General features: G+C 63.9%; 1 protein-coding gene across 1 annotated transcript; it reads left to right on the top strand.

Annotated features, from left to right (window-relative positions):
* The first annotated feature begins 231 nt into the window (after positions 1-231).
* Positions 232-11454, top strand: LOC100618025 (FERM domain-containing protein 8). The gene is made up of 11 exons (XM_056801349.1): positions 232-339; positions 1053-1134; positions 2421-2588; positions 4970-5071; positions 5383-5441; positions 5529-5695; positions 6188-6406; positions 6482-6605; positions 6988-7131; positions 7931-8138; positions 9956-11454. Exons 1-11 carry the CDS (start codon positions 253-255, stop codon positions 10072-10074), a joined length of 1479 nt encoding a protein of 492 aa, XP_056657327.1. The 5' UTR covers positions 232-252; the 3' UTR covers positions 10075-11454.
* Positions 11455-12912: the final 1458 nt, after the last annotated feature.

Genomic DNA, 12912 nt, shown 5'->3' with positions numbered 1-12912 from the left:
CCCCCCCCCCCCCTGCCTCCGCCCCGCGCTCAGCTTCACCTACCCCCCCCCCCGCCCCCGCGCCAACTCCAAACTCCCGCACTCCAGAGCCTCAGGGAATAATCTCCCAAATAGTCAGCCTTCAAAACCTCCAGGGGGCCCAACGACCAAAACCACGAGAGAGGGATCCGGGGTGGGGCCCAAACAGCGAAGGCGCCACAGAGACGCGCATGCGCCACGCCGCCGGCCTCTCATTGGCGCCTATTGGCGCCCATGGGCCGTGGGGGCGGGCTCCGCGGGGCCGGGCGCTTCCTGCTCTACTCCCTTCCGTGTACTGGGAGCCGCCCGGTCCAGCGAGAGGTGAGACTCTGGGGCCAGTGGGGTGGCCGTGCTTCGCTGGGAGCCCCCGAGCTCAGGCTAAGCTCAACTCAGCTGTCAGTCTTCGGCCGCTCTGTGGCAGAGCCGGCTCCTCCCTACCGGGGCCGCCTCAGCCTCCCCGCCCCTAGCCTCGCTCTGGTTTCCCCACGCCCACCTCTTCTCCCTCCCCCCCGCCCACCTCTTCTCCCTCCCCCGCCCACCTCTTCCCCCCCCCCAGCCTCGTTCTGGCCCCCACGCCCATTACCTTCCCCGTATCGTTCTGGGCGTTTCTCTGGTTTCCACCCCCTCCACCATAGTGCCCCTCTGCCCCCCCAGCCTAGCATTGACCCTTCTCCCCTCCCCCCAGCTTGTACACGGTCCCGCCCTCCCATAGTGCCCCCTGACCCCCCCCAACCTCTCGGCTCCTTCCATGGCCACCTCCCTGCCACCCCCCCCAGCCTGACTGGTTTCCCCCCCATGTCTTCTGACCACACATCCCCAGTTTGGGGACCCCCCTGTTCCCCGGAGCCCTTCCTAGCCCGGCTGCCAGGATGCCCTGTTCCAGCCCCAGATCCTCTTAGAGTAGCCAGGCTTCCCAGTGGTCAGACCTCTGCCTGGGCTGGGAGGTCCTGGGTTCTAATTCGACTTTAGACAGGTCTGTAAATGGGGTGGGGTCTTTGGCCTTCACTGTTAACTCGGCCTCTCTCCTCGTGTAGATGGAAGGAGGTGAGGGGGGCCCTGGATCAGGCCCCGCCGAGCGGTCCCAGCGCAGCAGCGTGTCCTCCGTGGGAACCCGAGGTGGGTCCTGGGTGGGGGTGGCTGGCACAGGGCAGAGGGGCACCTACTATGGGACGTCCAGGACCTGCACACTGAGAACAGCCTAGGGACGGTCTTACCCCCTCCTGCTCCAGGACCAAGGCCAAGGAGCTGCCCTGTGCCCCCAGACTCAAGATGGGGGCAGTCCTGGAGGGGCCCATCGGTGCCACTCAGCCCCATGGGGAGGACTTTGAATGTCAAACAAGAGTGTGGAGGTCTGGGGGGCCAGGCAGGCCTGGCACTGTTGAAGGAGAAGACAGGGCTGAATTGGGGTGGGCACAGGTGCCCAAGCTCAGTGGGTCGGACAGAGAAATTTGAGTTGTTTGCCCAGGGTGAGACAAGGGGCCAGGAGCCCAGCCAGGCTCAGCACTAGGCTTGTCAGACATTAAGTGACTTACCCAGGGTCACTCAGCTCTCTATCCCTTGGGGTGCTTACTTAGCTGCCTCCTAGGCACATAGAGGCCAAATGACTTGTTCAAAGTCACCCAGATAGGAAGCGTCTGAATCTGAATTTGAACTCAGGTCTTTGGACTCCAGCACTCTTAACCACTGAACCACAGATGTCTCCTAGTAGGTGCTTATTTTTGATAATGAACGCAAATTTACATCTTGCTTAGATTCCTAGCTGGGGGCAGCCAAGAGGGCTCAATGGATAAAGAGCCAGTTCTGGAGACAAGACATTTCCTAGCTGAATGACCTTGGGCAAGTCACTTACCTCCCATTGCTCTTCTGCCTTAGAACCAATACTTAATATTGATTCTGAGATGGAAGGGAAGGAGTTAAAAAGAAAGACATTCTTGTTCTGAGTTGTGAAGGGTCCAGAGAAGCCAAAGGCAGAGACGAGGGGGTGCTGGCCTGGCTGGGGGCCCAGACAGCACCCCAGAGCCACCAGAAGGCAGCTCTGGTTGGGGCAGGAGGTCTACCTGGCCAGGCTCTCATGGCGCCCCTCTGGGCCTGCATCGCTGCTGCCTCCATCCTCGGTCTCCTTCCTCGTCCTCGTCCCACCCACTGTGACCCTGGGGAGAGGGGGGTCCTGCCAGGTCTGTCTGCAGGGCTCTTGTATTCTGGGGTTCCTGGGCAGGGTTTAGCTCTCTTCCAGGATGGGGCAGACCAGCCTGAGGCCAGAAGGGTGCCCCCAAGTGTGCCTGTCTCCCTGGTGGCCCTTCTGGGCTGAGGGGAGCTCTGGGACCCTCCCCTGCCTCCCTCTGAGAACCAGAGGTGGGGGAGGGGGAGAGGCAACACCTGATCAGCCTCTGCCTTTGTTGTAGTGGCCGACATTCTGGTGTACCTCATGGACGACACCGTGGTGCCCCTGGCCGTGGAGAACGTGGCCTCCATCACAGCCCAGGACCTTCACCGCTCCATCCGCGAGGCCCTGCAGCTGCCCGACGTGGCCATGGAGGCCTTTGCCCTCTGGCTCATCTCGCCTTTGCTTGGTAAGGCCTGCGGGCACGGATGGGGCTCCCACGTCCCCTCCTGGCCCCTGGGGTCCCCCACCCTCAAACCAGGGCTATTTGGGGAAATAAAGTCTGTGCCTGGAAGGCGCTCACTTGGCAAATGAGCAGAGGGGGGCGGCCTTTCCTGGGGAGGCCACCTGCTTCCAGGACCCTCGGGGGGGGGAGGGGACAGCTTTGCACCCAGAAACAAAGCCGAGGTGGCCGAGAACATCATCATTTCCATCCTTGGGGGCTCTGAGAGCGAGACGGAGAGAGAGAGTGGAAGTCTGAGGCTCTCCTCGGCCCAGTGGGGAGGGAGGAAAAGGGGGCGCAAGGCCCTGGGGTGGAGAACTCCCAGGAATGGACTTGCTCTGGGTATTGCCTAGGTGGGAATTGGCACCCACGGGGCCCCTGAGGGATGGCGGAGCCCTTTATGGACTCCTGTCTCCTGGCCTCCCAACAGGCTGGGGAGGCTGTGCAGGGATGATTATCGCCATGTCCCAGGTGAGGCACACCTTCCCCAGGCCCCTCCTCATTTGAAATCCTGGCCGGAGGGGGGCCGATCCCCTCGCCACTGAGGGTGCCCTTAAACTCGGCCTGCCTCCGTTTCCTCGTCCTTACAAAGGGGTGACGAGAGCTCCTTCGTCCAGGTCTGTCAGGGAGGCCCCTCGTTTCTTGTTGTTTGGGTCCTGCCCATTCTTCATCCTAACCCAGATGGGACCGGATGCTCTCGAAGGTTCCCACCATCTCTAAACCCTTTGATTTCCTGAAATGGCGCGCCTCGCATCGTCCCTCCTGGGGGGTCCGGTGGCACCCCAACAGCGTACCCGTGTGTTTGGGGCTGGGACCTTCACTGCCCGTAAGGGAGTGCCAAGAGCGGGCATAATCCAGCCATTTATTTCATGGCGGGCGTATTGGGCAAATGGGGCTGTGGCGGCCCCTGAACTCGAGCCTAGACCCTCTGCTGACTTTGGTGCCGACGGCTGCTGCCCCAAAGACGTGCGTGGAAATGAGAAAGGGGAGCCGGCCCCTCGCGGTGGGCAGACCCCACTCTCCCCATGCTCCCTCCTTTGGGGCTTGCCCACCTTCTTCTAACCCACCCACCGGCCTCTTGGCCCCAGCTGCCATCAGCTGCCTGCCCCGTGGCTTGCCCGAGTCCTCCAGGCCCCAGGCCTTCTCTGGCCAGTTTGGGAAGGATGCTCCAGCCCTGGAGCAGGCGGGTGGCGAGACCCTCCTGCCAGCCCCCGCTCCCTTGCCCTCTCCAACTTGCCCCCACATAAATGAGCCATGTAGGGAAATGTGGGCGCCCCGTCCTGACAGCTGGCGCTGCCCGCCCCACCTTCTTCCCCTCCCGGCACATTCCTGAGTCTCCAGCTCAGTGGGAATCAAGCACTCGTCTGGCCTGAGGCACGCTGGCATGGGGACGGCTCCCACCTGGGTTCCTTTGCCACCCGGACCCAGGGCATACCAGAGAGAGTGGGAGCCGCACAGGGAGTTGGGAAGAGGCTTCTCTGTGGCCCCAACAAGTCACGAGCCAGCCTTTCTGCCCAGGGTGGCACCGGCATCCGACTGGGGTTCTCCTCGGGGTGCCAGCCCCTGCCAGCTCCATACCATGGGGATGGGGGGAAAAAAGAATTCCTGGCCCCTGAGGGACTAAAGGCTTAAGGACACTGAGGTGTTGGGGTGCACTGACCTGCCACCCTTCCTGCTGGGCAGCCGGGGAGGACCCAGGTGTCCCCCCGACTCAGTGCCAGCAGTATTGATGCCACCAGGGACCCACTTTGTGCAGAGCTGTGCCCCCAGGGAGCGCATCCTCTACAGGAGAGGCCAGTGGGTCTGGGGCTCAGGGCTGGGGGCTCAACCCTAGGGGCTTCTGGGGGAAAGGAGGGGGCTGGGGGAGATGGCGAGGCCTGAGCGTGGGGTGGACGAGGAGTCAGGACTGCTGGGGGACAGGGTGAGCACCCCGAGAGTCACTGAGGAGTCTGTGGAGTTCTGCGGGCAGACTCACAGCCGGGGACCCTGAGGATCCACAGGAAGGCTGTGCAGGGAAGAGGCAGCTGGGGGCCCTGAACCCCGGCATTCCTCCGATCCCAAACCCAGGGCCCTTTTCACTGGAGCCACATTCTGGAGAACAAAATGACTTTGTAAAGCTTTAAGGACTGAGTGTCCGCCGCGACCCCCGGGGAGGAAGGTTCTGGGCTTGGGTCCAAAGCCCTTTGGCTTCTCGGAGGGAGGGAGTTGGCAGGTCCAGCCCTTTCCATCCTGCCTGCAGCCTGGCCTTCTGGGGGTGTCCCCAAGGAGCCAGAACAGGAAGCTGCAGGGAGAGGGTGGGGGTGGCCTGCCTCGACCCCCCTAAAGGGCTCCTTCTTATCCCCTGGCAGAGGTGCAGCTGAAACCCAAACACCAGCCCTACAAGGTGTGCCGGCAGTGGTCAGACCTGCTGTTCCGCTTCACGGACGCCCCCGAGGACGACATTGCCGTGGGTGTGTATCGGCCCCGGCCCAGGCCCCTTCCTCATGGGGGGGCAGCATCCCCTTTAAATAAGTCCAGGTCTCTGCCCCCGGGCTCAGGCGAGGACCTCGGCTTTCGGCCCTCCAACACGGCGGAGTCTAAGCCCACGTCCACAGCCAGCCTCTGCTTGGCTCCCCTGAGATGGTGAAAGCCCCTTCCGGGGGGCCGGCCCCCTCCCCGTCTGCCTGGGGAAGAGGCCAGAATGGGGGCTGGGAGCCAGGAGGGGCTGCATGGAGCCCCGAGCTGAGGACGGACTGAGGCCAGTGACTCTCTGTGTCCCCAGATGAGCCTTCCCTGCAGTTCCGAAGGAACGTCTTCTTCCCAAAGCGGAGGGAGCTGCAGGTGAGGCTGCCGGGGTTCCTGTCTCCCCCCACCCTTCCCGCTGGGCCTCCCGAGCCGGCCTCCGCCTGAGGGCTCTCTGCTCCCCAGGTCAGCAGCGAGGACGTCTTGAGGCTGCTCTACGAAGAGGCCAAGTTCAACGTGCTGGAGGTGCGCTACCCCTGTGACGCCGAGGACTGCGAGAAGCTCGGGGCGCTGGTGTGCCGCCTGAAGCTGGGCCCGTACCGCCAGGGCCAGCAGACGGCCTGTGCCGTGAAGTAAGGCCCGCCTCGCACCCCCCGAGCTCCCAGGGGGATCCTTCCCCTCCCCTCGCTTCCAGCTGGCCCTTGGAGCAGTCGGCAGCCTCGTGAGGAAGGGCCAGCGAGGTGGCTCAGCTCGAGGATCGAGAGCCACGCCTAGAAAGGGGGGTCCTGGGTTCAAAGGCGGCCTCGCACACTTCCGTCCGTGGTGACCCTGGGCACTGCACCACCACAGAGCTGGTTTAGATAAAACGCCGGGCCTAAACCCTGGTCTTCTGAGAGGTGGGGATCAATCATGGCCTCGATGGGCCTTCGAGGCAGAACCCAGCCCTGGCAGCCCGCCTCTGCTCGCCCCCTCTGAGGAGCCGTCGCGCCTCACGTCCCTGGGTGGGGTGCCAGGAGAGGTGCCCGCCTCGAGGGTGGTGGTCCTCTGTGACGCAGGGGATGCCGCTTGACCTGACTTCCTCGGGGTCTCCTCGCCCCCTCACAGCGCCTCTCTGTGCCCTGCAGAGAGAAGCTCGACTCCTTCCTGCCCGCCCATCTCTGCAAGAGGCCTCACGGCCTCTTCACGGCCTTCCGGAGTCGGGGTCCCCGGCTGGTCCCGGGGGAGCAGGGCCTGTTGAGCGCCTACCAGGAGGTGAAGGAGGAGGCGTCGGGCCCGGAGGCCGAGCTGCTGGCCAGGCATTACCGGGCCTACCTGCACAAGTGCCACGAGCTGCCCTACTACGGGTGAGTCCAGGGGTTCCGGGGGGGCCTCTCCTTCCGGCTGGCTCCGAGCCTGACCAAGCCTCTCCTGCTCCCCAGGTGTGCCTTCTTCTGCGGCGAGGTGGACAAGCCGGCCCAGGGCTTTCTGCACCGCGGTGGGCGCAAGACCGTGACCGTCGCCATCAACCTGGAGGGCGTCCACGTCATCGACACGAAGGAGAAGGTGTTCTGGGGTGTCGGAGTGGCTCTGAGAGGGAGTCGTGGCTCGGGGTCCCTGTGCTGTAACCCCTCAGCCTGGGACGTTCCTCCTAGAGCCTCGGGGTCCTCTTTTGTAGCAGGGGGACCCGACCTGAGGGGAGGCCACACCGAACCCCCTCTGCCATCCTTGGCTCTTCCTGCTTCTCACGACTTTCCCATGGGGTGTGGGGGGGTCTCTTGCTTCATGTCTTGTCCCCTCCCCCCAGCCCACACTTTCCTCAGGCTTGGGGGAGTCCAGCAGAGTCTCTCGGGAGCTTCTGAGGGGTCCTCTGGGCCCCAGGAGGGTCCGAGGTGGGGCCGCACCGTGCCCCAGCTCTGCCCTCTGACCTTCATCCTCTTGTGGCCAGCACGTCCTCCTGGGCCTGCGCTTCCAGGAGCTGTCCTGGGACTACACGTGCTCAGGCGAGGACGAGCACGTCCTGTGGCTGGAGTTCGATGGGGAGAGTGAGGGCACGCCTGTCAACAAGCTGCTGAAGGTCTACTCCAAGCAGGTAGCCGTCTCCAGAGCAGTCGGGCCGGGCCCTGGGGGGGGGGCAGGCTGGGGGGGGCTGACTGGTACGGCCCCCTCCCGAGGCTTCGTGGCGGCCTGGGAGGGGCAGGAGCAGGAGCAGGAGCAGCCCTGGTCCTTTCATCGCAGCCTCCCTGGGAACGAAAGGTGCTCTGGGGCCCCCCTGCTGGCCCCCCTGGGCTTCCGATGCTCGGGGCTTCCTCCAGCCTCTCAGTGGCTCCTCCACTGGGATGGGAAGGAAGCGGGGGGGGGGGGGGGGGGTTGGCGGGATGTGTTTGTTTTTCCATCCTTTTGTGGCCCTGTTTGTCCTCAGTTGCCCTCCCTGTAAAAGTGGTGATCAGACTCGTTTACGCTTGACTTGACAGTCAAGATGGCGTAGCTTTTAGCCCTGCGCCCCCGGCAGCGAAAATAGGATTGTGCCCATTTTACATAAAAGTAAACCAAGACCCAGGGACGCGAGATGACTTGGCTGCTGTCACAAAGCAGGAAGCAGGGGGCAGCGGGGCAGCTCGGAATGGGGAGACGGGGGTCCTGGGCTCCAGTCTGGCCTCAGACCCTCCCTAGCTGGGCAGCCCCAGGCAGGTCACGTCAGCCCAGGCCCAGCCCTGAGCGCTCTTCTGCCCTAGAACCACACACGGCATTGATTCCAAGACGGAAGGTCTCGGTTTAAGAAACCAAAATAACTGGGAAGCAGCCGCCCCGCATCCAGGCTCGCGCGGCGAGCAGGCAGGGACGGGCACTTCTGAGCCCGGCCCCGGCCCTCCCCTCCCCTCCTGTCCCAGGCGGAGCTCATGAGCGGCCTCATCGAGTACTGCATCGAGCTGGGCCTCGCCAAGGAGCCCCCGCCGCCCCCCGAGACCAAGGTGAGCCCCTCGGCCGCCCCCGGCCCGCCGCCTCCCGCCGCCTCCCAGCGCCACAAGCTTCGAAGGCAGAGCAGCGTGGTGTGCAGCCGGATTCAGCACCTGGCCACCATCGACTACGTGGACGACGGTGAGTGGCCCCAGCCCGGAGGGGAGGCCCGAGGGGGGCGAGAGGGGGCGCCACAGCCTCGGGCCCGGGGAGGAGAGACGAGATTTGCCTTGTTGGGCACTTCAGGGAGGCCCCCCCCCCCCCCCCGTTCCAAGCCTCCAGCCCGTCCTCCTGAGCCCCCGTTTCATTTCCTTTGAGTCCATTCTGCCCAAAGTTCTGGCCTTCGGAGGCCCTCGATTTCCGCCTGGCATCCTCCCAGCTTTGCGCCCGCTGCAGAGGTGGCGCCTCCGCTCCTTGTGGCTGCCTCTCTGCCAGATGAGCCCAGCACGCCGCGGCCCCTTCCCACTCCCGTCTGTCCCCCCGCGCCCCCCGATTACAAGACTTGGAGGTCAGAGTCTCTGTTGCACTGTCATTAGCTGCCAATCTAGCGATCTTGCTGCCAGCCCAGCCTGCCCTAGGCTCGATGCCATCCGTGCCAGCTCCTCATGGCTCTGGCTTCCTGGATGCCCACCTCAGAGGCATTCCAGCATCTCGCCCAGAACGGAAGCCTCCCCTCTAGGGGGCCTCTCCTAGGTCAGACTTGCTTGGCCATCCCGGCGGCCAGTCCTTTTGTATCTGAGCTCGAGAGCCGCCGTCCTCGTCTTGGGCATCTCCCGTTTGTTCTGCAGATCCTTCTTGGCAGCGCGCTGAGCCTTCGGCCGCCCTGCCTGCCTCGTCTCCGTCCCCTGCGCTGGAGCCTCTTCTTGCCCCTTCGGACTCCACTGAAATCTGGGCTTTGATGCCCTCCGCTTCCTTCTCTCTGGGCCTTCGCCCCTCTGACCCCGTTTACAGAACCTCCAGGCCCGGGAGGAGGCTGGACACACGCGTGTAGAAAGCTGCCAGGGAAGCGTGCGGGCTCGGGCTGGCTCTGGCTCTAGGGCGCTGCTTTACTCCGCTCGGACTGTGGTTCCCTAGCTGGGTCCCGGAGGCCACTTACAGGCCCTTGGAGAGGCGCCTGCTCGTGGTTTGGGCGACTGTCCTTCCCTTGAGTCTTGGGGCCCCCTGGCTGCTCCTGAGGCGCCTGCCGGCTCTCCTTGGCCAGAGCCTGCCCTTTCCTGAGCGCGTAGCAGCTCCCCACGTCCCCCCAAGACACTTCCGGACCCGCTTTTCTCTCCAAGGCAGGAGAGTGGTCTGGCCCAGGTGCGGGCTTAGGTGACATGGCCAGGGTCACCCAGCCGCTGTCTGAGGCTGCGCTGGCGCTCATCTTCCTTACGCGGGGGGGGGGGGGGGGGGGGGGCAGCCAGATCTTAGCAGATCCGGGACCCTCCGACAGCTGTGGGCTTGGAGAGGGTCATGGGGCAGGAACGTCGGGGAAGGGGCTTTTCCTGCGCCCAGGCTAGGTCACGGCCCATCTCCTCCTCCTCTCTTTTCATGCTAAACGTCTGTTTGGTTTTGTAGGACTCACCGCCTGCTTCTTCCTGCCCTGAAATGGGGCCTCAAGTCCCAGCTCTCTTTCAGAGCCCTCCTGCTGTCCCCTAGGTGTCCGTGAGCCCCACGGAGGGAGGGTGGAGACCCGGCCCCCCGGGGACGCTTCTGCCTGATTTCCCCCAGGCTCGATGGGCTGCTCTGGCTGGGTGGCATAAGACTACCCCAGAGTCCAGGGATGGCCCCGACTCCTGCCCTTTGGAAGGTCCGGGGCCTCCCCAAGGGGAGACGGGACGGGGGAGCGGAGCTTTGGGGCTGCCTCGGCCCCTGGCCGCCCTGCTGAGCCCTCTCGCTGCTTCCGCTTGTGTCCTCTCCGGCCCGGAGCACTCGGTCCTGGGCCCACCGAGCCAGAACTTTCCCCCTCTCGATTCCAGGCAAGGAGATCAAGAGAGTGAAGCCCAAGCGGACAACTTCCTTCTTCAGTCGCCAGCTGTCCCTGGGCCCAGCCACGTACACCGCGGTCCAGCCCGCAGACGGTCTGGAGCAGAGCTGAAGGCCGGAGGGCTCTGCGGGAAGCGGCACCTGCCTGAGCCGGAGCCAGCACCGTACCGGGGCCTCGACCCCGTCTGTCCCACCCTCGGCCGGGAAATGGCAGAGACCCCGCACAGACTCTGCTCTGCTGTTGTTCCTCTAATTTATGTGTGTGCTTCCCTTTGGTGTGTAGCTGGGACCGGTGCCTGGAGGTTTGGCATTCGATGCCTTGGATCGGGCTCGGGCAGACTCGGGGTCCCCGGCCCCTTCCCCATGTCATCTGCTCTCCTGGGCCCTGGCTCTGAGCACTGGATGTGGGGAGCCTTTGGGCTCTCCCCCTGGACGAGGGCTGTGTTTCCCTCCCCACTCGTGCCTGCTGCTGTCCCAGTGGGCAGCCCCCAGGGCTCAGAAGAGCCGGATGTGCTCGAGACCCGCCCTGGACCCGGCGGGCTTCTACATTCCTTCTGCTGACCACGTTGTCACTCTCCTCTCCTGGGCTTGGCCCAAAGGGGGGGGCACCGAGCCTCAGACGCTCCCCCAGCTCATCCCGAATGCCAACGCCTGGCCTCGCCTGTGTTTCTGCTGACAGGAGGCAGCACGAGTGGGCTGAGCCTGGCGCGGGGCAGGGGCAGGCGGGAGTCGAGTTCCTGTTGACCAAGAAACAATCCTCTCTTCATCCCCTCCCAGATGCCTTGTTCTCCCACAGCGGAGCTTGCCTTGGGCGCCCGGGCCGCCCACTCACTCTTGGCCCATGTGCCGCAAAGGCTTCTGGGAACTCGGGGGCCAGCCTTTCCCCAGAGCCTGTCAGCGAGGGGGCTGAGCCAGCAGCTCCTGGCTGAAAGGATGCCCTGCTTTGGCACAGTGCCATCCCTTGGGTTGGAGGGAAAGCTCCGGAGAGAAGGCCTGGGGAGCCGGTCTGGCTCGTGAGCCAGGCTGTCCCCATGTCCTCGCCTGGATGGCCCCTGAGGGTGGGACCACCAAACCCCCCAAATGAATGTTCTCAAGCCCAGTTTGAATGGAAATGTCCATTTTAAAAATGGAGGCAGCTGGAGGCTCAGTGAACTGAGAGCCAGGCTCAGAAATGGGAGGTCCTCAGACACCTCGCAGCTGGGGGACCCTGGGCCAGTCGCTGGGCCCTCCACCACCCATTGCCCGGCCTGGGCACTCTTCTGCCCTGGAAGCCGTCCAGTCTAGACCCTAAGAAGGGAAGGGTTTGGTCTCCCAGACGCCGAGGGAGCCAGGGCGGCTGGGCAGCTGCCTTTCCTGCGTCCATCCTCCTCGCCCCGTTCCCAGCAGCAGCTGGTGTTTCTTTTACTAATGCCCGTCACGCCTTTACAACGTTGGTACTCATTTTTGTATTCCATAAATAACCGCCGACTAACAATAAAGTGGTTTTAGCATCTCCTGGAGTGGTTTGGCCCGGACCAGCCGAGCTTCCTGTTACACAGGAATCCACCGTCCGTGGATGTTGGGGCGCTCAGACCACTGAGAAATCGGGGTGTTGGCTATGGCTGGGGCTAGCAAGGGCTCAGGCCTGGGGGGAGTCGGGGCTGCCCCTCAGGGCCCTCCCAAGGGAGAGCCCGAGCCTCCACAGCCCTTCCTATTCACAGTGATGCTCCTGCTTCAATGGCATGCTGCCCTAGCTTCGGAGGCCTGGGGGCTCAGGGAGACAGGCAGGTCTAGAAACAAGGTCCTGAGTTCCAATGTGGCCTCAGATACTTCCTGGCTGGGTGACTCGGACACATCACTTCCCCCGCATGGGTGAAGAGCCTTTACTGCTCTTCTGCCCTGGAACCAGACCACTACATCTATGGATTCCAAGAGGGGAGAGAAGGGCTCATCTCAAATCTGGGCCACCCCCTCCAGAACCCTGATTGGGGCGCCTCTGGGGGATTCCTTCCTAGTAAGCTGGATGGTCTGTGGGAGCCCTCGGGCAATGCCAGGGGGCTGAGGGGTCTTTAGTCCCAGCCCACTTTCAATCCTAGCACAGCCCTCCTACCAAGCCACCAGCCAGGCTGGTCTTGAGCCCATTCTGCAGATGGGAACGTCCAATTTCCGTCCAGCGGCGGCCTGCTCACAGCCAGCTTCCACCCATCTGGAATATGCTGTGAGAAGCCGCGGGGGAGGGGGGACTCCCAGGGGGGCCTCCATAACAGGGAGGGGCCAAGCTCAGAAATCCTGGTTGGGGCAGCCAGCCACGATGGTCCTTTGCCCCAAGCTCCAGGGACCCGAGGACTGAGGCAGAGATGACTCGCACCTCCCTGCGGGCTCCCACGCTGACCACTGCCCTCTCCTCCCCCAAGATTCCAGCTGCCCTGGGCTTCCCGAGGGGGGCACCTTCCACCTCCTCCGCCCCCCAGTTGTGTATGTAAATGTTTAAAATGGAAGACCCAGAGACGCCGCAGAGAGAAGGTTTTAGGCCTGGCCCAGGGAGCCCCTTCCTGATTCTCTGAGGCAGACGGCCAGTTTGGGGGCGCCCAGGCCTCCCACAGGAAATGCCGGGCTGGGCGGGCAGGACCTGCTACGCTGTATCTGGCCAGCAGATGGCGCAGGAGACCCACTGGCCTTCCCAGGCCACCCAGTGTCTGCTGCCAGCAAAGTGGGGGACAAGAACCCCCAAGAGGACTCTGGAGCTGGGAGGGGCCTCTCTCCTCATTTGACAGAAAGGGAAACTCAGGCCAGGGGGCTGACCTGGGGTGGGGGGTAAGCGTCAGAGGTGTAATTTGAACCCACACCCTGAATTGAGCCACCCGTGAAGGCTGGAAGCCTCTGATGGAGGGACCAGAGGGCCTCCCTGCCCTTCACTGACTCCAGAGATCTGCCACTGGAAGGACCTTCGGAGGCCATCCACCCGGGCAAA

The sequence above is a fragment of the Monodelphis domestica genome, chromosome 6, assembly GCF_027887165.1.
Source record: "Monodelphis domestica isolate mMonDom1 chromosome 6, mMonDom1.pri, whole genome shotgun sequence".
In the NCBI taxonomy this organism is placed as follows: domain Eukaryota; kingdom Metazoa; phylum Chordata; class Mammalia; order Didelphimorphia; family Didelphidae; genus Monodelphis; species Monodelphis domestica.
The sequence above is the reverse complement of the archived record's forward strand: the minus strand, read 5'-3'. Positions and strand labels throughout refer to the sequence as shown.

Excerpts from the sequence above, each read along its gene's own strand:
- LOC100618025 (XM_056801349.1), top strand. The coding sequence starts at position 253 with ATGGGCCGTGGGGGCGGGCTCCGCGGGGCCGGGCGCTTCCTGCTCTAC. Across the intron at positions 1,135-2,420 it reads GTCCTCCGTGGGAACCCGAG|TGGCCGACATTCTGGTGTAC; the intron begins GTGGGTCCTGGG and ends CCTTTGTTGTAG. Across the intron at positions 2,589-4,969 it reads GCTCATCTCGCCTTTGCTTG|AGGTGCAGCTGAAACCCAAA; the intron begins GTAAGGCCTGCG and ends ATCCCCTGGCAG.